Here is a 26,489-nt window from a genome sequence, read left to right on the forward strand (position 1 = left end):
AAAGAATTGATGCTTTTGAATTATGGTGCTGGAGGAGACTCTTGAGAGTCCCATGGACTGCAAGAAGATCAAACGTATCCATTCTTCAGGAAATCAGCCCTGAGTGCTCACTGGAAGGACAGATCGTGAAGCTGAGGCTCCAATATTTTGGCCACCTCATGAGAAGAGAAGACACCCTGGAAAAGACCCTGATGTTGGGAAAGATTGAGGGCACAAGGAGAAGGGGACGACAGAGGACGAGATGGTTGGACGGTGTTCTCAAAGCTACAAACATGAGTCTGACCAAACTGCGGGAGGCAGTGGAAGACAGGAGTGCCTGGCGTGCTCTGGTCCATGGGGTCACGAAGAGTCGGACATGACTAAAGACTAAACAACAACAGGAAAATGAGAGACAGAAAACACGGGAAGCATACTTTTTGTTTTGTTTTGGAAAATGGGAACTGGTCGTTTTTTCCCATTGGATCAAGAGTAGCTTGGGGATGATTCTGAGCTGGCAGAGAGGAAAGGCTTAAAATAATGCCCCACCCACCCGTAATTCTCACACCAATCTCCTGGTGCGGGTTGGGGAAAAAAGGAAACAAATAAAATTGACAGATTTGCCCATCTTTAGTTGTGGCACACATGTGTGGTGTCCTCCATTAACAGTTTCTACAGTTTGCAGGTGTGCCCATGGTCCACAAAGGGTTGGCAACCCCAGTGTGTCCCATTAGTGGTTCTAAAGTAAGGACCAGCAATTTCATTTTATTTACTATGCTTATAACTTCCTTTCCTTCCACCATGGAACTCAAGTTAACGTAGACAGAGTTCCTGGCTGGTCTCCCAACCAGGCACTGATCAGACACCGGACCAGCTTACCTTGACCAAGGGTTGCTGCATTAAGGTCCCCAAAGAGCCCACCTTGGTCACCAGTGGGATGGAACCTCCTCACTGAGAGGTGCCACCAGATCCCTCAATGGCCCTGTTTAATGACAGAACGAGGGTATGGGAAAATACATAAGAAGATCCATTCTCTACCATTCTACTCCCCACAGTAGCCAATGAGGTGCCTCCAGGGAGTCCACAAAAATAGCCCCCACCCCACCACATATTGTATCTGAAGTTAGAGGCTCCAATGAGCTCTCATGAATCTGTCTAATCCCTTGAAAACTAATGGAACTAGTCACCATTGCATCTTGTGGCAGGGAGTTCCATAGGTTAAAGCCCACAAGACTCCTGCCTTCCTCATGGCGAAGGCTCCACAATCCCCTGACCATTTCATTTGCTCTTTTCAGCACCTTTTCAGCTTGGGATGGGGTGTTCCCAATTGTGCATGCTATTCCAAATTTGGTCACAACAACCTTTCATTGGGTCAAATGCCGGTGAAGACAAACTAAACAAATCCCAGGGTGATTCTTCACAGGACAAGCCTGATTTATATGACTTTTACAAGGATCAAGGTGAGCAGGAATTATTGGCAAGATTCAAATAGCTCCCAAAGAGGGCAGAACAATCCCAGGCTCACATCAAGCCAGGAATGGAGATCAGCTAACATATTGGTTGCAATATCAAAAGAGCGCTCAGCTAAGGAAGGGGGAAAGAGTGCACCTGGAAACTCTGCCAGGGCCAACCAGTCAGAGACTGTGCTGCTGTTGCTGCTCCTGCTACCCAAATGCTGTCCACCAATGGAGGGAGCCAATGAGCTTCCAATGACAGAGAAACACACCAGGCACACAATCCTTTATCACAGGAGAGAGGATCCTATGATCCTCCAGGTGTTGTTGGACTCCAAGTCCCATCAGCCCCGACCAGAACAGCCAATCAGGGATGATGGGAGTTGGAGTCGAACAAGATCTGGAGGCCCACAGGTTTCCACCCCAAAAAATAATATGATGCATTACATCAGCCCTCATGACATAGCCAACAATGGCCCTAGTACTGCCTGTCCCCAACTATCCCTAAGGTGGGACTGGCAGAAAAAGGCAACCAAAATCCATTAATTTATGTGATATATTTGTCATTATTCCACTGCATTTATTGTATGATTCCAGTTACCGCAATCTGGTTCATCTGGAAAAGAAGCAAAGCATTGGAGGCTCTCTGATTGGCTTGATTTATGTATGACACAGGTGGTTAGGGGGCTGTCAAGAGGGACCTGCTGGATCAGACCAAAGGCCCATCTAGTTCAGCATCCGGGTCTCAGTGGCCAGCCTGTGGGAAGGACTGCAGGCGGGAGCTGAGTGCAACAACGCTTGTCTCATCTGTGATTCCTAGCAGCTGGTTTTCAGAGGCAGGCTGCCTCCTACAGTGGAAGTAGCATGGCTAGCAGCAAATAGCTATTGACAGGCTTATCCCACCCCTAAGAAGGAAAATGGTATAGTAGGAAATAAGAGTATAGGGCCAACCTGGACCATGGTCTACAGGGAGGGCTGGGAATGCCCCCTGCCTGAAACCCCACAGCCAGGGGTTTATTTATTCACACACACACACACACACACACACACACTGGGGTTTCCCCAGCCACATTGGGCAGCCCCCAACAGAATATTAAAAACATTAAAAACTTCCCTAAACAGGGCTGCCTTCAGATGTCTTCTAAAAGTCAGATAGTTGTTTCTTTCCTTGATATCTGTAACCTCACTTCTCGCAGTGAGGGAACCGCCAGAAGGCCCTCAGAGCTGGACCTCAGTGTCCGGGCTGAATGATGGGGGTGGAGATGCTCCTTCAGGTATACTGGGTGCATAAGACAAACCATAAAACAATTTTATAAAAATAAAAAATAAAGTAAAAATTAAAAAATGAACTTTTATTGTAACATGCAGCAAAACCCAAATTTTGGAGATAAGCAGTGTCCAGTGCACAGCGGAATGATGAAAAGTACGTGCCAACATGCTCTATATTACTTTATTTACACTTCAAAGCTGGTGATTTACAGAAAAACATCATCCCTCTGCCGGAGCAGAGAAAGGCATCCTCTCTCCTCTAAAGCACGGAGAGAATCACACTGAACTGCAAAGAACAGTGAAAAACAGGAAACCAGTGTACGTCACATCCAGTCTCCTGTCCCGTGAGAAGACCCAACAGCACTTGACTGTGGAATGTAAACATTGTCTTGTGACAAGCACTTCGCTGCTCAGTGAAAGAAGCAGAAACCAACATCCTCCCCCTTTCTGTGAACATCACTGGGCAGCGTGTTCGTACAATATCAGTACAAACCCAACTTCTGCACATAGGTACAGTGTTGATCCCTTGATACAATCTTGGACAATACATCAGCAGGAATTTCATTACCTGGCATATAGGACACCGTTACGAGTCCCTTTTGAATACGTTCCCTAGCATGTTGCAACTTTAATTGCAAGTGCTTCGTGCTTTGCTTACAACCTTCAGAATTCAGCAAAGCCAAACATGCTTTGTTGTCCTGGTAAACCTGGATTGGACATTTGACAGGAATTTTCATGTCTTTGCACAATTGTAACAACCATTCACAATCCTTAAGTGAATAAGACAGTGCATTCAGTTCAGCTTCACAAGTACTTAAGCTAACTGTTGTTTGCTTCTTGCATGACCAATCAAATAGACCCTGATTGTACTTATAGCAAACTCCAGACGTACTTTTCCTGTCTGTAGTGTCACTTCCAAAACTTGCATCTGCAAATATCTCAAGACCACCAGACTTCTGATTGTTAAATCTCAGTCTGTAATGCATAGTGCCTTTCAAATACCGCGCTATGCGTTTCAGAGCTTTCCAATCCTTAACAGTAGGATTGTTGACTTGTCTGCTTAGCAAATTACAGCTAACAGCAATGTCAGGTCTTGAACATCTGGCAATGAAGTTTAGCTTGCCTAGCACACTTCTGTACAGTGTAGTGTCAGAAAATGCTTCTCCAGTGTCATCTACCTGATAACCTGTTGTCATCGGTGTGTCTACAGGGTTAGCATCCATCAGGTTTAGTTTGCTTAACACATCAGCAATTTTACGTGACTGGTGTACTAGAATGTTACCATCTTGATCTCTCTCTATTTCCAGAGATAGGTAGTTGTTTACCTCACCAAGATCTTTCATGTCAAAGTGCTCTTTCAATTGAGCTAGGGCATTATTGTACATTGTGACATCTTCCCAAAAGAATAAAAGATCATCAACATAAAACAAACAATACAGTTTCTTTTGCCCCTCCTCTTTGACAAATACGCATGGATCAGCTTTCCCTTGCTTAAAACCTAGAGAAAACAATACTTCAGTGAGTTTTGTGTGCCAACACCGTGCACTTTGTTTGAGACCATAAAGGGACTTCTTCAGAGCACAAACAAATCCCTGTTTTACCTGTACGCCATCAGGTGGAAGCATATAAAGTGATTCATCTAGAGATCCGTACAGAAAAGCTGTATTCACATCATGGTGACTAATGTGTAGATTCTCCTCTGCAGCTAGCTTGAGCATAAGCCTAATGCTCTCATACCTCACGGTGGGTGAGTAGGTCTCGTGATAGTCTTCACCTGGTACCTGTGCAAAACCTCTGGCTACCAATCTGGCTTTGTGTCTGACTATCTTGCCATTTTGATCAGTCTTCGCTTTGAAGACCCATTTGCTTCCAAGCAGTTTCATTCCTGGAACTACTGGAACAAGGTCCCATGTTTTGTTCCTTTCCAAGGAATCAAGCTCAGCCTTCATGGCATTTAACCATGGCTCAGCTTCCTTTGAATCCAAATCCTGGATTTCTTGGAAACTTGAAGGTTCAAACACCTTCTTGGAGCTTTTAACAGTTGTTACTGCTATCTTAGCAAACTCATCAGCAAATCTCTTTGGAGGTCTGCCTTTTGTGGCTCTCTGTGACCTACGAATTAGCCTTAAGTCTTCAACACTCTCCTCTTCCTTCTTAGGAGAAAAGTGACCTATTGTGAACAATGGTTCCTCCAATTCTTGATCAGAGCTTTCAGAGGGTCGCATAGAGGCTTTCGCACTCTTGAAATCCTCTGAATCACCCGATTCAGTTTCAGACTCAGAATCAGAACCTTCATCAGTGGGTGTGGGTTGTTGTGGTTGCTTTTGACTATCCTCAGTTTCATCACTGTCATCAGGATAACATTGGAAAATTCCCACATTCTCCCCCCACTTGGCATTGTACTCAACACTTCTTGTGAGCTTAATTTCCTTAGAGACAGTCATCATTATTCTGTAAGACCCTTTCTGATAACCTAGAAAGATACCATGCAATCCACGCTTGTCTAACTTGGAGTTTTGTGGTGAGTGAACCCACATGTCAGAACCAAAAATTTTCATGTGTTTGATGTATGGCTTCTTGCCAAACATCTTCTCATAGGGGGTACAACCAATCGCTGAAGATAACCTGCGATTATAACTGTAAGTGAAACATGAGAGAGCTTCGGCCCAATAACTCTCTGGAAGATTGGCATCATGCAGCAAGGTTTTTAAACCCTTGAAGCAATGTCTGATTTGCTCGTTCCGCAAGTCCATTCTGCCATGGCGAGCGAGGACTAGACAAATCGTGTTGAATTCCTTTCTCAGTCAGAAAAGCTTCAAACTGCTGAGAAGTGAATTCTCCCCCGCGATCACTGAAAAGAGTCTTTACCTTCTTACCATGCACATTTTCCAACCAAGCACAGAATTCCTTGAACCTAGGAAAAGCCTCTGATTTCTGCTTGAGATTGTACACATAAATATACCTGGAAAATGCATCAATGAGAACCATGAAGTACCTGTTTCCACCCAAAGAGGGCGCTAGTGGTCCAACCAAATCAGCATGAACAACCTGGTATGGTTCTGTAGCTTGCCTACTAGACACCTTACCTTTCGCAGCCATTTTTACCTTGTTTGCTGCGCATGCCTTGCACTTCATGTGGTACCTGCAGGGTTTAATAGTCATACCTTCAACCAAGGCAGGCATTTTAGATACTGCCTCAAAATGCAAATGACCAAATTTTCGATGAAAATCGTGAATACATTCTGCATGCAAACTTTTGTTAGAACCTGCAATGCAACAAGTGTCATCCTGCACAACATCATCAAAATACAAAACATACAAACGATCAACATATTCAGCATGCAATACATAATCATTTTTCTTTGTGATGATGCACCTTTTGTTCTTAAAGGAAACGTCAATTTTCCGCTCATTCAGCTGTCCAACGCTAAGCAGATTATGCTTGGCATCTGGCACATAAAGCACATCCTGTATCGATAAGTCCAAACTGTGAAGAACAACAGTTCCGTAGCCTTTACTGGGAATTGTGTGGTCATCCGCCTGGTGAATCGCACCTTCCTGCGGTGTAAAAGACACGAACAGTCGCTTATCGTTGCACATGTGGTGGGTCGCCGCTGAATCAACAATGAAGAAAGATCTAGACGTCTTCTGGACCTCTGCAACCTTTGGAGTGAAGCGTGAGACCATTGCCTTGTGCTGCGTTGTCCTGGACACCGGACCTTTGCCTTTGCCTCGGCCTTGTCCACGCGATGAGCTTTCGCTGCGCTGCTCTGTCTTGGCCCTGGGATATCTGCATTCCCTCTTCATATGGCCTAGACGTCCACACGTGTAGCATTTCACTGCCTTCAAAGCTTTGGCGCCATCTGGTGGTTCCACTGCACTATGGGATGACGTCTGTGAAGTCTCCCCCTTGTTGATGCAGCTATCACCCTGGCGGTCTGCTTCATTCTGAATCATGGCAGTATCACTGGCTACTGTGAGTTGAGCATTTGGCTGATTGGCATCAAATTCCCCACTTGCCTCATCCAGCCTTCTGCAGCTAGCCATCATGACTTTGGCATTAGCCTTCTGCGTCATCTCTGCTGCTTTAAATCAGGCTGCTTCATACAAGCTGTGTCTGTGTACAGCTGCTTCAATCCAAAAGCAAATTCAAAAACAGCCTCTGCTTTGTGAACCTGTGCCTTTCTGCTTAACTGCTTTGCTTATCTGCAGCTGCTTCAAACCGCATTCCAAAGGCAAGTTCAAAAGTGAAAGTTCTCTCTGCTGTCTTAAATTCATGCTGCGACACTGCTGCAGCTGCTTTACTTTCGATTTCCCCCAGCATAGGAAAAATTTATCCTTCTAGCCTTTTGCCTGTGCCACGGCAAAACCGGCTATAAAAGTTCAAAGTCCAGCCATAAAGCCATTAATTAGAAGCTGGCAGGCTGCCCGGAGCTGTAGCACATACCTCATCAAATCATCTTGACGCGCAGAGATATCGTCCGATCCGGCCCTCTGCATTCCGATCCTTTGCCGGCACTCCAATTCTTTGCTCCTTTGTTCCTTTGCCAGGAGCCCGACTTCTGGAGTCCATTCTCAAAACACTGCGTTTTTCTGGGCCCGGAACCAAGTGTTGGAGATAAGCAGTGTCCAGTGCACAGCGGAATGATGAAAAGTACGTGCCAACATGCTCTATATTACTTTATTTACACTTCAAAGCTGGTGATTTACAGAAAAACATCATCCCTCTGCCGGAGCAGAGAAAGGCATCCTCTCTCCTCTAAAGCACGGAGAGAATCACACTGAACTGCAAAGAACAGTGAAAAACAGGAAACCAGTGTACGTCACATCCAGTCTCCTGTCCCGTGAGAAGACCCAACAGCACTTGACTGTGGAATGTAAACATTGTCTTGTGACAAGCACTTCGCTGCTCAGTGAAAGAAGCAGAAACCAACAATTCTTTCATTTTATGGTAGTAGCACACCTCCTAGTTTAGGTGGGGAAAGTTATAAATAAGAGCAGTGAAATGCAGGAAGAGTGTAATGTAGTCTAACAAAGCATACCCTCCAACATTTCTCCGATGAAAATAGGGATGTCCCAAGGAAAACGGGAGATCCTGGGACAGCTTCTGTAAATCCAGGAATCATTGGAGACAACTCCTAGGGGCCAAGGGGGCTTTGACCCCCCCCCCCAAAGTTGATAGGAATTCCCATTCAAATGCTGTGTGCACACTGTGTCGTGTGATCAATTATATGGGGCAGGGCTTACCTGGCCCCCCACAATATTTTATTCAGGTTGGCACCCCTGCCAGGAATGTCCCTGGAAAATAGGGAAACTTGGAACAACTGACAAAGTTCTGGCTTTTCCCATGATGGCTATTGTATAATGTTTTCTTGTTGTTTTGAAATATCATATATCAAATTCTTCTTTTTCTTTATGGCTGTATGTGAGTGTGCCCCTTCCTTGCTGGTGCCCTAAGCACTTGCTTAGCCTGACTATTGGATACCCCAATAGTGGCTGCAGTCAGAACTGGTGGTGCCTATCACTTTGGCCACTACTGAGATAGATGCGCCCTTGGCCTGAATGGGTAAAAGGAATCTTCCCATGTCCCTGTACTAACTGGGGTAGAAAGAGGAAGGAAGAGAAAAGGCCAGCAAAACAGAACAAAGCATGATGGGGGGGGGGGAGTTGCAATGCTGCCTTGGCTTGATCTAGAAGTGCTTCTCCATCCTATTTATAGGGATGTGTGTGGGCTGGCTGTTGTTACTCAAGCTCAAACTACACATGACTTCAGCAGGACTTCCAGTCATGTGTTGGGATTTTTCTTCTTCCCCCTAGTATCTCTCTGTCTTTGTCTCTCTTACATGAAGCCATCGCCTAGTCTGCAGTCATGATTGAGAGACTAATCTGGGGATGAGGGTTGATAGAGAGGCATCTCAACCCTCTCCCTTCCGCCTCTTTTCTGTCTCTGGCTGCTACATGGGGAGAATGATAATGGGTACCAGTCAATTTCTCCCATTGTCTCAAGAGTAGCTATGGGGTGGTTTGGTGCCGGCAGAGAGAAAAGGGTTAAAGCACCACCGCCATCGACAGCACTTGTGGGTACCTTGCTTGAGATAAGAAAACACTGATGGGGAGAACAGGGAGGGGAATCTGATATGAATACTCTCATGGGTAGCTTGAGATTAATCGTCTCAGTAGTGATGAGATGGAAAGGGTAATATTTATATCTTATGTCTCCCAGAGCAGAGCCCTAGCATTAGGAAAAGGTCCTAGGGTTAAGCCTTTGCCATAACAAAAGCCGTCTTTGGGCATTCTGTTCCTGTGAAAAGTCTACACCCAAGCAAGGAGAGAGAGAGAGAGAGAGAGAGAGAGAGAGAGAGAGAGAGAGAGAGAGAGTGCTAGGCAACATCCCTTGGTCACCATCCCCGTCCCGCTCCAATTTGTAGAGGGCAAAGGTCAAGAAGGGCTGTAGCTTGCTTGGAGACCATCTGCTCTGTATGTAGCTCTCAGGTTCAATCTTCAGAAATTTCAGGTATGGATGGGTGACTCCATCCATTTCTGAAGTGTGTATCTGAAGAAGTGTGCATGCACACGAAAGCTCATACCAAGAACTGACTTAGTTGGTCTTTAAGGTGCTACTGGAAGGAATTTTTTTTTGTTCCATCCATTTCTGTTTCTCTCAGTTTCTCATTTCCCCCATCTTAAGTCCAGTTCTCCACATTTCCACCTCAGTTTGTTGTGGCAACTCAAAAAAGGAGCCTTTACAGTGGTGGCTCTCTGCTTATGAAATGCTCTCCCCAGGGAGTGGCTCCATCACTTCCAACTTTGAGTCACCAGGCAAAAACGTTTCTATTCAGCCAAACATTTAGATAATTTTAGATAGTGCGGCCTCCTTTAATGGGTTGCATGTGTTAGATCGGCTTTTATGTACATGAATGTTCTGAGATTATAGTTGCTTTAATTTTTGTATTGTTTCCTGTTTGTAAAAAGAGAAAAAGACTAATAAGTGTAATAAATCATAATCTATGAGTTGGACAGGCTCCCCCTTTTTATCAATTTACTCTCATGGTTGTAGGTTTTTCATGTGAGCAGAAAGCTCATATAGAACTGAAGCCAGTAACCAAACCCACATGTCTGACTGACACCCCCCTCATCTCTGTTCTCCATTAGTAGAAAGAGCTGAGCAGTCTCCTTGCTATTTTGGGATGGGGCGGCCAAGGGAGGATGTCACACTGAGTTCACAGCATCTCTCTGTGAGGCATGACTGTAGGGTAGCTAGAAGCTTTCGTCTCAGGACATGAAAAAGGAAGTAACTACGGAGCAGCTTACTGGATGGTGAAGGTTTCACAGAGTGTGATGGAGCAACCAGACTTCCTTTTTCTTTACCTGGAAAGTTTGCGGAACCACAGAAAAAGATAGCAAAAATATGTTGGTATTGCATGAGCAGGGTACGAGAGGTAACCTTCCAGAAAAAAACCCAACCCTCAGTCTTGGGATCAAGTTACAGGTAGGTAGCCGTGTTGGTCTGCCGTAGTCGAAACAAAACAAAAAAAAATCCTTCAAGTAGCACCTCAGAGACCAAGTTTGTTACTGGTATGAGCTATCTGAAGAAGTGTGCATGCACATGAAAGCTCCAGTAGCTTAGTGCTACTTAAGGTGCTACTGGAAGGGTTTTTTATTATCTTGGGATCAAGCTTTGCATGCACACCAGTCTGGGGTTAATTCAAGCCAACGCTTGACCCTATGACCTGTTTTCCAGGCCAACAAAAGCCCTGTCCAATGAGAGTACTCCTGAGGACAAGTGGAGTGACTTTCTGCCTTCGCTGGCTGCCTCCAACCTGCCCCATCACTTCTGTGATGAGGGGCAAAGGATCTGCAGGTGAACTTAAACCCAGAGCGCTTCTTGCTTAGGTGTTTCATTTCCTACTGAGCTTTAGCTCTCCTGGAGCACTGTGAGCCTAGACGTGTGCATGAGAAAGAGCAATGCATGCTGGGAATCTTCTCTCTGCAGGGCTGCCCTAGAGCAGGGCATGCTGGGAATTATCTTACTTAGCTCTGGCAGAGCAATACATTTTGGGTTCTCTGTACAAGTTCCAATGATCAGGCAGCCATTGCCACTGCCTTCCAGTGAGGTGGAGCCATTTACAAACATCACCTCCTGCTGCCAAGCACCAGCAGTTTTGACCCCATTTTACTGCCCCGCTCTTCCCCCCTGCCAAGATGCATGGGTTGATGCTGTTTGGATGCCCACCAAATGAGACATCTCATTTCTTCTTGAGCGTCTCTCTAAAGACCTGAGAGAACTGTCAGAGAGCTCTGCCACCTCTTTCCTTCCACATCACCGGAGGCTGTTTTGAGTTTCCAGGTCTGGTATTTATTGTCTATTCTGACTGGCAGCAGTCCCACAGGGTCTCAGGAAGAGAAGGGTCTTTTCCAACAGCTGCTATCTGATCCCTCCAACTGAAGGCAGAGCTGTCCTTAGGCAGAGGGAGGTGGCTGCCTCAGGTGGCAACTGTAAAGGGGCTGGGCAACAGAAGCAAAGCCTTGAAAGAGAGGGCTGTCACTCCGTCTGCCCAGCAACTGTCTAAACTAGCCTGTCGCCTTCAGGCACAATGAAGGATGCTTCCTCATTGCCAGTATTGAAGAAGTATTTAACTGTCAGTCGAGCCAGTTTCTGTACGTGAAAGTTGTTGTGCCCTTTCCTCGGGCAGCTAAATGTCTTGGGCTAGCCCTTTGGAGATTTTATCTCCAAGGTTTTAATAGGCACATGCTCCCCACCCCTTTGTAGTTTGATGCTTTGCTCTGGATCATGAACAATAGGTTAAAAGGTAAGTAAGTCCAGTCAAAAGCAACTATGGGGTTGCGGCGCTTATCTTACTTACAGGCCGAGGGAGCCGGCATTTGTCCACAGACAGCTTTCCGGGTCATGTTGCCAGCATGACTAAACCATTTCTGGTGCAATGGGACACCGTGACGGAAGCAAGAGCCCATGGAAATGCCGTTTAGCTTCCCGTCACAGAGGTACCTATTTATCTACTTGCACTGGCATGCTTTTGAACTGCTAGGTTGCAGGAGCTGGGACAGAGCAATGGGAGCTCACCCTGTCATGGGGATTGAAACCACGGACCTTCCCATTGGCAAGCCCAAGAGGCTCAGTGGTTTAGACCACAGTGCCACCCACATCCTCATGAACAATACAATCAAGGTGAATCACATATTCATGACAAGTCTGCCTGTCAGTCACAGACACCTGCAAACATATGCCATTCAGCTCCAGCTCCAAAAGTTGCCATTTCATGGGAATGCTGGGGCGGGGGACCTCTGAGTAATCTTGTTTTAATTTGCTTGTGGCAAAACATCCTAAAAGTAAACAGCTGCAGTTTTTTTGGTATCAGTCCTCTAAGCAATGACACTTTCTTATAAACAGCGAGAGACCCTAGAAAGGCTTTCTCTTGTGCACTAGCTGTCTTCCGCCTTCCCTTCCATAACAGCTGGAGGGGGCTCCAGACTTTGCTCAGGCAGCTGACCAAAGCTTTCCTAGCTTTAAATATCACCCTTATTTATCATTGCATTTATATCCCACCAGGAGCTCAAGGTCGCATGCACAGTTCTCCCTCCCCACTCTTTTTTCCCTTCACAACAACCCTGTGAGGTAGGTTAGGCTGAGAGACTGTGACTGGCCCAAGAACACCCAGTGAGCTTCATGCCACACTGAGGTGTCAGGGGTTGTTTCCAGTTCCTTCTATGTCCCAAGTGTGCTGTTCTGAGACCTCTTATTCCCCTCACAGTTACAATTTCCAGAGTGGTTTAATTGTCAATCCCTCTTTCCAGGGAACTCTAGCTCCATGAGGGTAATAGGACTCTCCTTATGACTCTCAGCACCCTTAACAAATTACAGCTCCCGGAATTCTTTGGGGGAAGCCCTGGCTGCTTAAAAGTGGCATCATAGTGCTTTATATGGATTGTGTGAATATGACCTTAGACAATCTCCATTACCGTTTACTCCAGCTCCAGTATATATATATATATATATATATATATATATATATGCTTTCGTAGATTTTCACGGGTACAGGAATGCAGGTTTTGGTGTCCTCGGGTGTCTTCCCGTGTAAAAGTTGGGGTGTCTAGGCGACGTTTCGACGAGGTCTCACCTGAAGATGACGAGTGAGACCTCGTCGAACTTTTACACGGGAAGACACCCGAGGACACCAAAACCTGCATATATATATATATATATATATATATATATATTCATAAATGTACCAACCAAGCACGTACATAGATCAGCACAGGAAGACCAACCTGAAACCATTTTGACTCCCAAACTGACCAAATGTTTTCTCTGCAAGGAGGGAGGGGGTCAGGGAGCCTTCCCATTGTCTCAGGAATTGGGAAATCACCATCTCAAAGGAATGGCCAGGCTACCAGGAAAGGCAATCAGATAAGGCATTATCAGATAACCTGACAGACAGGAAAAACAACAACATTTAAATGTCTGATGTAGACCACCTTTTCTGTGATGTAGGCATGATGTTTGTAGGGGGTGGTCTTGGGTTACACTTGGGTTACACCCCTTCTGTGATGTACGTATGATGTATGGAGGGGTGGTCTTGAGCTCCAGGGCCGGGAATAAGGGCAGGCACACCTTTGTTCTGGGTCCTCCTCCTTTCCTGCATGTGAGGGGAGCACCCTGTTGCAACTGATCAATAAAGATCAGGCTTACTAGCTGCTTTGCTTTTCAATATTCTCTGGTTGGCCTCTGTTATTTTCTCCAACTGATGGAGAACCTACAAAGAACTCTATAAGGGCTCTTGTGTCCCCCATAATGGAATAAGGGCAGATTTTTGTTTATTACACTGATGATGATGTCTGAACACACATGGCATTGACCCCAACCCATGTGCATCCTGTAGTTTGCTTAGAAATACTCTATATCACAGAATCATTGAGTTGGAAGGAACCCTGAGGATCATCTAAGTCTAACCCCCTGCAATGCAGGAATATGCAGTTGTCGCATACGGATGATCGAACCTGCAACCTTGGCGTTTTAAGCACCATGCTCTAACCAACTGAGCTATCCAGGCTGACTCGTGTCTGATGTGTTTTCCCTCACACCAGCTTCCATCTGATTTGAAAATGTCAGCCACAGTTAAGCTAAGGTGTGAACATTTGAAACAGCCAATGAACAAGCGCCGAGGACAACTTCAATGAAGGAAGTTCAGCTCAACAAAACAAATTAGGTAATGCACAGTGAGTGAAGACATCCTTGACTTTCTCTCCGGTGCATATAGCAACATTAAAAATAGAAACTCAAAAGGCAGTGAGGGGAAACAGAGAGTTATGTTTTAAGTTACAAATGTGTGCATAGCCTCAGACTGCAAGCAGAGCTCATAGCTCTAACATGCAGCCTAATCTTCAGCTATTACACAAACAGGAAAGAGGAGCTGCTATCTAGTTTGACTGCCTATTCAATTTAGCTGCATTATCAGTCAAACTAGATAGCGGCTTCGGTTTCCTGTGAAAGCTGTCAAAAGGAGGTTTGTTTTTTTAGGATCGTCCTTATCTGTGTTGCATTACATCTGACAGTTTATACCTGGTAAATCTGTAATGCTTGAAACGACTATGTGTTTATGACACACTCCTTGAAATTAATTTTAAAATTGAAATGTTAAAATGTTAAAATAAAAATAATAAGCACTCTAGCAGAGAGCCCGAGTCCGCTCTCTCCAATGCATTCATTATGTAATGGAACAGCAGCATCACCTCTTCCATAAAGTATCCCTAACAGTGGCTAAGGCTGAACAACCTCCGAAAGGACGAAGGGGCTGCTGGATCAATGGGACATACCAAACATTACTAACACAGAGACACTCCTGTCCTGGTTGTTCATTTGGTGTATGTTGCATTTGTTGAATCTACAACTGTCGCTCTGTGTTGGTACCATAGTTTTAGTAAAATTACCATGTTTTTTTGGCCCCATCTGCCCAACACACTGAAAACAGTGTCATACTACTTTAAAGAGTCATAGCTTCTCCCCAAAGAATCCTGGGAACTATAATTTATTCTGGATAGTAGTAGTAGTATAATTATAATTAGTGGTATTATTATTATTATTATTATTATTATTATTATTATTTACTTATACCCCGCCCATCTCGCTGGGCCTCCCCAGCCACATTGGGCAGCCCCTGACAGAATATTAAAAACACAATAAAACATCAAAAATTAAAAACTTCCCGAAACGGCTGCCTTCAGATGTCTTCTAAAAGTCAGATAGTTGTTTATTTCCTTGACATCCGAAGGGAGGGTGTTCCACAGGGTGGACACCACCACCGAGAAGGCCCTCTACCTGGTGCCCTGTAGCTTTACTTCTTGCAGGGAGGGAACTGCCAGAAGGCCCTCGGAGCTGGACCTCAGTGTCCAGGCTGAACGATGGGGGTGGAGACTCTCCTTCAGATATACTGGTGTTGAGAGTTGCTAGGAAGCTCCTATTTAGAAAGCTGCAACCCCCAACATTTGCCAGAGAACTGTTAAACTGTTCTGAGAACTGTAGCTCTGTGAGGGGAATAAGGTCTCCTAACATCTGTCAGCACCCTTAAGAAACTCCAGACTCCAGAATTCTTTGAGGGAAGCTAGGACTTTTTAGAATGATGCTGCTTTTAATGTATAGTGCAGAGGGTGTGTGTGTACTATTTCTTTCTGACAGCTTTGCCTCCGTGGAGGCCTGATTGTCATAGAATCATAGAGTTGGAAGGAACGTTAGGGTCATCTAGTCCAACCCCCTGCAACTCAGGAGTTTCCTTACAGGATATGTGCAATGCAGACACATTCAGCAACATTTGCTATGTGGATGGGTGCTTACGGGGAGGGGTGAGCTAAAATGAAACATGCAAGAATGGTCTCTGTATGTGTGATATCTGTGTATATATATATATATTGGTTTTTATCATATAAAATTATAAAACATGCCACACAGTTTATCACAAATACAATCTTATTGGACTTCCATCAGCACCTCTGATAATCCTCCATCTTAATCACTTCTTATGCATTTCCTAACTTAATATTGCCTTTACATCTCTTAACATATCATCTCTCCTTCTGCATTTTTACAATATTTCTAATCTTATTCCTCACAGAACTTCTTGTAAACCTACAAACGTTGTCTGGTCGTCACAAATACTTTTCAAATAATCCGTAAATTTACTCCAGTCTTTGGTGAATTTCTGGTCCCGCTTGTTTCGGATCCTTTCCGTTAGTTTGTCCAGTTCCGCATAGTCCATTAATGTATGTGTGATATCTGGAGGGTCGGACCTTTCCCAGCCCCATAACTAAGAGCAGCTGGGGGAATTTTGCAAAAATGTTTTTTAAAAAAAACCAGTTACAGAATAAATCAGGCAAATGTGCTTTCATTCAAGTTGCAGAATCCAGCTTTTCCTTGTCGCAGAAGAAAAAAAATATGGACTAAATCAGGTTGCAGAATTTAGCTGTTTCTCATAGCAGAACTTGGCTGAACTTTTGCAAAGAGTGCACATCCAGCCCTGCCCACTGTCGACTCTGCAAACCCGCTCTCTACTACAAAAGGAACAGCTCACTCCTGAGAGAAAGAATTCCTCTTCAAGACAAGCATCGGGTGAAATCTCTGTCTCCCATGAATCATTGCACCCTGCAGCTTTAGGAGAGCAATTGGATTTTTTCTTTCTTTTTATGGATGCCTCGCCTTGCTTCCACAGAACTCTTCATTAGAGGGCTTCCTGCCTTTCCTGGTGCCTTAATTGGCCGCTGTTATCTCGGTCTACAAGCAGAGCTTCCCAAACACACACCAGCCTCTGTGTTCCCCCCTCTTCCACGCACAATGAAGTAAACATATCACCGAGTTCCCCTTTTCATCAGGAGCTAATCTTTGTCTTGGCCAGAGACCAAGGTCTTAGCCCAGCGAGGAAGACAAGCAGCAACCAAGAAGTCTTCAGTTTCATGCACAAGGACACCAACGAAGGACCATAGAAGACCAGAGTCCTGCAACCTCTGACAGGTAAGGGTTGGGTCCAAGATGCTTCATCTCCTTGGACATTGTCCTGCTAGAGCTTACATTTTCAAATCAGATGGAAGCTAGTGTGAGGAAAAACACATCACAATGGTCTTTCTCGTCTCTGTGGCTGTTCCAGTTGCTTTGGTCTTTTGAAGCAAGGTAAATGTGTTTTTATCGTCCATCTGGCGAGATTGTTTCTTCCCTGCATAGATTGCACCTCTGTTGTGGTCTGTGGCCACCAACATTGTGCTCTGTCTGCATTGTGGTTTGCATCGCAATGTGTGTCATAATGGCATCCCAATGTGATTTAGGTGTGTGGCCTCAGTGGCATGCTTAGGATGGAGCGTGTGCCTCTGACTTTCCCTGTATGTGGTTCATACTTTTGTGTAGAGAAAGCTCAGTTGAGTGGAGGCAGCAACAAGGTCCCGGGTTCCAATCCTGACATTCCCAATTAAAAACAACCTCATATGGCAGAGCTGGGAAGGTTCTGTGCCAGTGACAGTGGGGAGCCATAGGCTGAATGAACACCATATATTTAAAGCACCGCACCACCAAAGAATCCTGGGAATTGTAGTGTTTGAATGGTGCTGAGAATTCTAGCTCTGTCAGGGTTAAACTACAGCTTCCAGGGCTATTAAGGAGGTGTTTTAAATGTACTTTAAATGTATGATGTGTATGCAGCCTAAGTCAATCAAAGCAGATGGATATTTCCCACTGTTCTAATAACAGAGGCACTCCCTTTTTCTGGGAAAAGAAAGATACCATTTGGCAAGGTGAGACAGCCGCTTCAGGTGGCAGATTTTTTCCTCCACTTTTCTTCCTGAGGCCCCTCCCTCCCTCCCAGTCTTTTCCCTCTGTTATCACCAGTTCTCCGCATTTCCACATCAGTATGTGATTAAAACCAAAAATTTGTAAAAATCCAACAGCGTTTTAGTGTGAATTTCTCTCAATAGACACTTCCCCCCCCCCCCGCAAAGTCATTTTGCCTACTGTAATGGATTTTGATGTTCACTAATCTCTGCATTTGCACACACACCCTTATCCTAGCATATGCATTGCTCTACGCATTACTTGCCTGAAAAACTGCATTGCAAAATTCAGATAAATTTCAAAGGATGGTAGTGTTTGGGTTTGTATGTTGTTTATGAAAATGCAGATTAGGTAGGCTCATCTTGAAATGTGAGCTGGATTGGTTTTCTGGGTGAGGACGTAAATTCAGTTCACATTTACAGGCAAATTGTATCAAATTTGCACATTGTGAAACAATACGAAAAACAAAATGCAGCTCTCCTTCTAGATATGCACTTATATGAATTTTGCAATGCAGTTTTTCAGCCAAGTAATGTGTACAGAAATTACCCACTCTAGATCGCACAGCTAATTCTCCCCTGGTCTTCTCACTGGCCCAAATAGGACTAATTTAGCCAGCTAGCCCTGGTGATCATCTAATGTTTATTGGATGGATTTCCCCCCTAAATTGATTTTTGAATTCTGAATTTATTGTTATTCACATTTTATACTGTATTTTATGCTGTTTTTTGTTGCATCAATTAAGTGTTTGAAATTTGTTGTTAGCCACCATGAGCCCGGTTTTCTGAACTGGGAAGGGCAGGGTATAAATAAAAATTATTATTATTATTATTATTATTATTATTATTATTATTATTACTGCATGCAGTCCCTGGGAAATGCAGAAGCCCTTCAGATGATGGAGGGCTGTGGGCAGGGGAGGGGAGACCTTCCTGCTTCTTGCCGTGATTTGTTCCTGCTCCTCAAAGTTCCTACCTAATGCAGAGAGGGGTAGAGGAATTGGCAAGTGGGGGGGGGGGCAATTTGGAGAAATGAATCTGAGGCGTGGGCTGCATTTTGATTGGCTTTCATAGCTTGACAGGCAGGCTTGAATCCGTGAAGAGTTCACTCAGCATTCGTTCGCAAGGATAATTCTTTCTTTCTTTCTGCTTCTCTCTTCTTTTTTATCATTTTAAAAAATAATAATAATAATATTTTTAAAAACTCTCTTTCTCAAGTCACCTACAGCAGGGGCAGCTAACCTGTGGCCCTGTAGATGTTGCTGGGGCACAAGTCCTCTCCTTTCAAGGTTCACATACCTGCCTCAGGAACACCTGACTTCCCATTTCTCTCTCTTTTCAAAGGTTCCATCATGGACGTCAATGCCACTGCCCTGTGGCCTACCAGTGTCTCCTTGCAGCTGCCTTCCAAAGCCAGAAGCGAAGAGAGCAAAATAATGGACGCAATCCAGATCTTCTTCTACAGCGTGGTTTTCCTGTTTGGCTCCCTCGGCAACGGGACTGTGATCTGGATCACAGCGCGCCAGGTCTTACGTACTGTCAATTGTGTTTGGTTCTTCCACCTTGCCTTGGCCGACTTCCTGTTCTCAGTCAGCCGGATAGTGCCGCTGCTGAAGAACGCCTTCTACGAGGGGTGGCCCTTTGGGAGCTTCCTGTGCCAAGCCAACAGCTTCATCAAGTACCTCAACATGTTCTGCAGCGTCTTCCTCCTGGCTGCTATCAGCTTGGACAGAGCCATTTCCGTGTCCTACCCGGTGTGGTTCAAAAACCACCGGGGCCCCCGCATGGCATGGCTGGCTGCTGCTGGGGCCTGGTTTGTGGCTACTGCCGCAAGCCTCCCTTTCTATCTTTACCGAAGAGTGGTAGCAGAGAAAGGTAGCACCAAGTGTTCCCTTGCCCTGGGGGACCAGGTTTCAGTGAAGTGGGCCTTGTATCTTCTGAGGTTGATCTGTGGGTTCCTGGCTCCCTTTGCCATCATTGTAGTCTGCTACGGGATTATCACGGTGAAATTGAGGAAGCGACAGACCACCTTTCGCTCCAACAAACCCTTCAAGGTCATCTTGGCTATTGTGGTCACCTTTTTTCTCTGCTGGGCACCGTACCACATATTCCTCATCCTCAAGCTGGTGGAAGTGAAGGGTCAAGGGATGTCCATTGGCCTTCCCCTCACGTCCTCTCTGGCCTACCTCAACAGCTGTGCCAACCCCATCCTTTACTTCTTCCTGGGCCTGGACTTCCGCAGGAAGCTCGGCCGTTTCAACTTGGTTGGGGCTTTCAGGAGAACTTTGCTCGAGGAGAGTGGCTACTCCTTCAGAAGGCCTAGCAGATACCAGAAGGAAGCTGCTTCATCCGTCACTGAGCCGGTCCAATCCACGGTGGTTGATAGAGTGTTGTGAGCAAATTCAAGGTTCTGGAGACTTGTTGGCTTGTGAGGTCCATGAGTCATCATTTGCTGAAACAGTATTAATCCATCACATTCCTTACCAAATCAAATTTTGGACTGCCTGTTTCTGCCCCCAAATTGCGGAGTAGAATGAAATTTCACCTTGTGGTACACAGCGATGTTTTCTGAACATTTTCAACTGGGAATAGCGGGTGTAAGGTTCATGGCAGATCCATTTCTTTATCCAGGTCAGGTTTTTCATAATGCCCCAGACTAAGCACAGATAAGTCCACCCCAGGATTTATACTAGACTGACAGGGCAAGGGCAGTTCTGGAAAGAAGAATGAGAGGGCACCCTGGGGCAAGGAAGGAACTCTAGAATAAATCCCTACACCTACTAAGCTTACTCTGAATGCTGATTCTTACAGTCTCAGGTCTCTGAACATAACTTGTGTGTGTGGTTGTTTGTGGTCTTTTGTCCTATCATTGGGTCTGAAAGCAAATGTGGAGTCACTTGAGGGACAAACAGAGTTCTGCTTTTGAGAACCAGGCTCTGGAAATGGATTGAGGAAAAGTTTCCGTAGTTCTGCTTAGCAAAGCGGGAAAACCAAGACCCTTAAAAACCTGGGAAGAATGTTTGCATGGTATTGCAGACTCCCCCCCCCTTCCCTGAGCAGTGAGACTATCCTGGGAACCAGGGCTTCCTGGGTTTAGGTGAGTCAGCATTGGAGACTTAAGGTGTCTTTGCAATAGATGCCTGTAACAACAGCCCTGCAGAATCAAAGAGTTGGAAGACCTGCTCTGGTTGACAGAAGCACGTGTGGTCTGTACCTGTGATGGTGCAAAAATTTATTAAATACAATCATCAAACAGGCTTCCTAATCCTGGGATTGTAGAAGTTGCTCAAAAGAGACACACCTCTCCCGAGGATTAAGCGACGGCTTTGCTCAACGTTTCCTAGTGCACAAAACAAGTTATTCACCCAGTTTCCCCAGCCCAAATAGGAGACAGGCAGTCTTAATCATGCAGGCTCTATTTCTGAGCTGTTTTGTTGTAGGTGTTTCTGTCTCAAGGAGTGCTGCTGGGTCACATCTAATCCAGCATTTTGTTCTCACAGTGGCCATCCGGATGCCTATTAAGGAAAGCCTGCAACAAGGATGCAAGGACAGTAGCCCTAGTACACCATTGTTTCACAGTGATATATAGGCAGTATAACCTGGCTGCAATATAACCACCATGTCTGATAACCTATTTGACCGTCTTAATCGCCTACTGAAGCTACCCAGCTGGTGGCTGGGTACCCACCACACCACAGAAAATTCCATATTTTAACTAGGAGCTATATATGGAGCTTCCTTTAGTCTGTTCTGAATCTCGCAACATTCAGCTTCATTGGACAGGCCTGGGTTCAAGTCCCACAGCAATGGGTTACTGGAGAGGAAAAACTAGTCGAGTGACCAGGGTCACCTTCACACCAAGCCAGATACCACCTTAAACAGTCATGCCTTCCCCCAAAGAATTATGGGAGCTGGAAATTGTTAAGGGTGCTGAGAGTTGCTAGGAGGAACCTAATCCCCTCTCAGAATTACCAATTCTCACGCGCGGCTTAACATTCAATCCCACTTCACAGGGAACTATGGGGACTGAAGTTCTGTGAGAAGAGACTCGGGGACCTTAACAAACTACAGCTCCCATAATGCTTTGGGGAGTTCATAACTACTTAAAGTGGTATCATAGTGCTTTAACTTGGTGTGAATGCAGCCTAGGACTAAACCAGGCATAGGCAAACTCAAGATGTTTTGGGACTAGAGTTTCCATCATCCCTGACCACTGGTCCTGCTAGCTAGGGATCATGGGAGTTGTAGGCCAAAAACATCTGGAGGGCCAGAGTTTGCCTATGCCTGGACTAAACCATCCCCATTTCTCGGCACCATATGTAGGTGGTGATATTGTATGTGCTGGGTATATGCATTTCACTGAATATTCTTCAGAGGTGGACGAAAATTCTTCGACAGTTCAGGAAAAGGACAATTTTCACCTCCCCCATCTTTCAGAATGTTGAAGGAAGCTGTTTTGCTGGCTCATATTGGGGGATGAAGGGAGTTGTGATCGAAGAGAGGGCAGGAAGGAAAAGGGGCAAAGTCTGTTGAGCAAAAGCAAACTGCTTATAAACGAGGCTGTTTGGGGTCAGTTAAAGATGTGACTGAGCCAAAGGGGGTTTGCAGGTCCTCTGTGCAGTGCAATGCAAGGGCCAACAATCAGCTGTTTGTCAGGGCTTGTGACATGCTATCTGTGGACCTTGCAAACAGTGACAATCAGCTGATTGCTGAGGCTTGCACAGTGACATGTGGCATTTCACAAGCGGCAGCATCATCTGCATGGGCAGGAAAAAGGCATCACTCAGACCTCTGGCAATTGACAGGTATGAGAGGAGCCATGGGACACTCACAGGAATGTGGGAAGCTGTCTTATAAACAGCTTTGAGGTTCTTTTTCAAGAGGCGTACTACTTTTATGAAATAAATAAATATTGAATGAGGCCGTTGGTCCATCCATCTCAGTACTGCTGCCACTCCAACACTTAGGTAGGCGTTTCTCCCACTCCTACCTGGAGATTGGACCTTGTACATACAAAGTTAATGCTCTGCCACTGAGCTACGCTCCTTCCTCAGCTGCTGCTGCTCCTTCTACTTGTCACTGTGCTTGGAGAAAGCAGCTGACCAGGCACCAGAAAAGACTGAAGAGGAGCAAAACTAGCAGCCCACTGTTGGGGAGTGGGCCTGGGCAGGTGTCTCATGATTCCGAGCCCTGATGACATCAACCTTGATATCAGTCACTTGTGCACGGCAGATACGTAGTCATGGGAACAACTGGATATTCCATATAAAGTAAAGGTAAAGGGACCCCTGACTATTAGGTCCAGTCGTGACTGACTCTGGGGTTGCGGCGCTCATCTCGCTTTATTGGCCGGGGGAGCGGGCGTACAGCTTCCGGGTCATGTAGCCAGCATGACTAAGCCGCTTATGGCGAACCAGAGCAGCGCACGGAAACGCCGTTTACCTTCCCGCCGGAGCCGTACCTGTTTATCTACTTGCACTTCGTGCTTTTGAACTGCTAGGTTGGCAGGAGCAGGGACCGAGCAACGGGAGCTCACCCCATTGCGGGGATTCGAACCGCCCACCTTCTGACTGGCAAGTCCTAGGCTCTGTGGTTTAACCCACAGCGCCACGTGGGTACCAAAATAGGCTCTAGTTAGTGCCTGGTGTACTTCCAGGCAGATGCAGGAGAAGAGCAGGATTCGACACAGAGAAGTTTGCAGGGGGAGGGAGGCTGGTCAACTTAATTATCACGAGTGAAACCTTCTTATTGCAGGAGAGAATAACTTGAGTGATATTCAGATCTGTTTCCACTTTAAAGGTTGACACAATAAATAGCCCACAGTTTTATACATGGTTGCCCCTTTAAGCAGTGTCCCAGGTATTCCAACAAAAGAAAGACCGACCGAAGCACACAATAAATACAAGGAGGTCTATACAGCGTGGGCAAGATGCCTTGCTTTTCCGCATAGGGGGTGCAGCAGAGTTTTACCCCCCAAACACACATATTAAGAACCTCTTCCACAATCCAGTCAAACCCACGTGAATGCAGTGTGACAAAAACACTACTGGGGAGGGGTGGAAATGCCACATGGTTGAGCGAATCTAAACAAGTAGCAATGATGGAAATAAGATGTACTCCTAAGGGTTCCAACCAGGACCAAATCTCAGCTGGTTGGGGCTAGTGCAAGTCACGACTTCTACAAAACCAGCAGGAGTCTGCTTGTGACTCATGGAACGTCCAGCCAACTCATAAAATCCACATGAAGTCCAGATGATTCGCTTTGTTCGGCAGGAGCTACAAGTTCCAGAGAAGTTGGTTTTTATCCTTCGGAATGGAAGTCACTTTTATTTACAGAAGAGTTTCCATCTGCCAAGACATTGCCCTAAGTCTTTTCTGATAGAGGGGATACTCAGAACTCTCTTTTGAGCTGGTCCATTAAAAAACAAACATCAGTATTCAGGCAATTTGTATGAACAAAACAGGCACGGCCAACCATTCTTATTGACTGATTATCCTGTTATAAGGTACTTGGATTCCACCCTGTTGTTCCAAAGATCAGACAGGCCGCATGGCCTTCTGACCGAACATGAAAACACTTTGCCTCTCCCATCTTGCCATCAGTCTCTGTCCTGGGGAGAGTCATATTTTACAGCAGAGGAGTCCTCCTTGGAGAGAAGTGCCAGGCCCCATAGTCAAGTATGGGGAGCCAAGTGTCCACCGCAATCAAGGCCCATCAGTAGCGAATGTTCTCCTCTGCCGCTGTGACAATTGCATCCATCCAGATACGCATTGCCTCCGGGCTGGGCGCCACCATGCAGAAAAGGCGGTCGTAAGTCTTGACGCAGAAGGTCATCTTGGGGCTGGGGCTCTGGGGGAGAGGAGAGTCGAAAGAACAATGGAAACACAAAACTTTCTCATGATGCGCTTTTTAGAAATCCAACCCTTCCTTCTCCAAGGTTCGCGCGGCAAGGCACGTGGTGCTCTGTCAACACCTCCCCCCCCCCACTTTCATTTTATCCTCATTGCCATTTTGTGGGGTAGCGCTAGGCTCAACTACAGCAGAGCAGCTTTGTAAAGCCACCACGTCTCAGTGGTTAGAGCAGGTGCTTTGCACAAGCCCAATTTATGCAGACTCCATGAAAAAAAAATGGATCTAATATATTTGCATTTTTTAATATCATCCACTCTTTAAGTCATACTAGGCATGCTGCCTCATAATACAATTTGAGGTCTGGTAGTGCAAACCTTCCTCTTTCTTTTATTTCCGTTAGCAGTTTGTACTTTATCCTTGTTTTTTTGCCCTGCCGTATAAATCTTGCCAAATCTCTCTGCCATTGTTTAAAGCAATTTCGTCCACTTATTATTGGGATTGTTTGAAAAAGAAACAACATTTTCAGTAGCACAGTCATCTTTATTGAAGCTATCCTTCCCCATAGTGATAAATTTAGCCTACTCCAGATTACACTGGGGTAGATAAGGGGCAGGGAACTGAAAGTGGCTCACCTAGCCTCTCTTATTTCACCCTGGGATTCTCCCTAGGTCACCCTCACCCCCATTTGCCCTGCTTCACACTGTGCTCGGGTGGTTTTTGCTTAGCTGGAATGTGTCCATTTGTTTGGTTATTTGTTTATTATCCTGCTCAAAGGAACCCAGGGTGGCAAAGGATAACTCTTCCCAGTTTACAAACCCTTCACCCCCAGATCTACACTCCTCAATGACCCCTGCTCAGTGGCTTCCTTTTGGCCACCATTTGCCTGGATGGAGAGATACCACCAGCTACGGTATGCAAAGGTCAAGGGTCACACCTGCGGCTCCACCCACTTTTGCCCCCCTGGTCTTGCCCAACGCTGGCATATGGGCCCCAGAATTTTGCCCATGATGGAACTTAGTAATATAAGAACCTATAGCCCACATAGTCCGGCATCCTGTTCTCACAGGGGCCAGCCAGATTCCCCCAAGCACAAAAACACTCTCCCCTCCTGCCATTTCCAGAAGCATTACTGCCACCACTGCCATTGATAGCCATCTCCTCCATGAATTTGTCTCATCCCCTTTTAAAGCCATTGGAGCTGGTGGCTATCGCTGCTTCCTGTGGCAGCTAGTTCCAACTATGCTCTGCATCAGGGGATTTCACAGTGAAGAGAGTTTTAAGGGGGGGGTCTGTGCTTTTTTGGTACCTTGAAAGCACTGCGGAGGTGGTCGTAGTACACCTCTTCGATGGCCTGGAAGTAAATGACGCCTTTAAGCTTGGTCTCCTCTTTGTCTGCAACGAGAAAGAAGCAGAGGGGCACATTAGGGTGCTGAGAGTGGCAGGGGAAATACCAAACAGAGGACAGACATGAATTTCTCAGGTGCATCACATTGACCCCTCCACAACACAAGCATAGAGGCATTCTCTAAGGGAATCTCGGACATTCCAGGATTGGGTGCCAGATGCAATTCCTTAGGGAAAATAGTACTGGGTTGCAGACTGCAAAACTTTAATTTCTTCATATTTATTATTTTATTTTAAAGAGAGAATTTCTAGTTCTTATGGATTGGAAACAAGTGAATGGCTATGGCTTAAGAGAGGAAGCCTGGTGAAATTCAAGAGCCTGAGAGGGAGATGAATATGCTTTCCAGAAGATTTCATTTTTGTTAGAAACTTGCTTTCCCCATGGATGATGAAGATGATTTTCATTTTTTATACCTATATGCAAATTCTCACATGCAAATAAGAAATATGCAAACAGACTTGATTTGTATGTTCTACACATACCAGCGGTTTGAGCTTCAATCGGCCTGGGGAGATTAATGCTGTGGACAGACTTTCGGGATCAAAGGAAGGTGCTTCGTTGCAATAAATGGATGCTTCTGCCACCCCCCCCCCCCGCAACACAAATTGCGCAGGATCTGGATCAGTGCTGTGGCAGAGTCAAGGGATAAAGCCCACCCCAAGGTCCTGATCCAGATTGAAGCCGTGCACTGTCAATTTCTGAAAGAAGA

At 45.6% G+C, this 26,489-nt stretch overlaps 3 protein-coding genes across 10 annotated transcripts in view; 1 reads left to right on the plus strand and 2 right to left on the minus strand.

Annotated features, from left to right (window-relative positions):
• LOC310851730 (phospholipase A2 inhibitor 25 kDa subunit-like) overlaps nt 1–26,489 on the minus strand; it is a 1,159,037-nt gene that overhangs the window by 484,256 nt on the left and 648,292 nt on the right. The gene's annotated exons all lie outside the window — the stretch shown is intronic.
• On the plus strand, nt 16,118–20,306 carry LOC310851583 (chemerin-like receptor 1). The gene is made up of 2 exons (XM_083754143.1): nt 16,118–16,716; nt 18,867–20,306. Exon 2 carries the CDS (start codon nt 18,875–18,877, stop codon nt 19,916–19,918), a length of 1,044 nt encoding a protein of 347 aa, XP_083610269.1. The 5' UTR covers nt 16,118–16,716; nt 18,867–18,874; the 3' UTR covers nt 19,919–20,306.
• PHLDB3 (pleckstrin homology like domain family B member 3) overlaps nt 23,298–26,489 on the minus strand; it is a 37,191-nt gene continuing 33,999 nt past the window's right edge. For all 8 annotated transcript variants that reach the window (XM_083753872.1, XM_083753874.1, XM_083753876.1 and 5 more), the window contains 2 exons: nt 25,682–25,767; nt 23,298–24,372 (listed from right to left, as the gene is read on the minus strand). In XM_083753872.1, the coding sequence (XP_083609998.1) occupies nt 24,238–24,372; nt 25,682–25,767 (221 nt within the window). In that variant the 3' untranslated portion in view covers nt 23,298–24,237. The remainder of the gene's footprint in view (nt 24,373–25,681; nt 25,768–26,489) is intronic.

The sequence above is a fragment of the Podarcis gaigeae genome, assembly GCF_964106915.1.
Source record: "Podarcis gaigeae genome assembly, chromosome: 8".
In the NCBI taxonomy this organism is placed as follows: domain Eukaryota; kingdom Metazoa; phylum Chordata; class Lepidosauria; order Squamata; family Lacertidae; genus Podarcis; species Podarcis gaigeae.

Bases quoted from the DNA above. Each gene is read 5' to 3' on its own strand.
- LOC310851583 (XM_083754143.1), top strand. From the start codon at position 18,875: ATGGACGTCAATGCCACTGCCCTGTGGCCTACCAGTGTCTCCTTGCAG.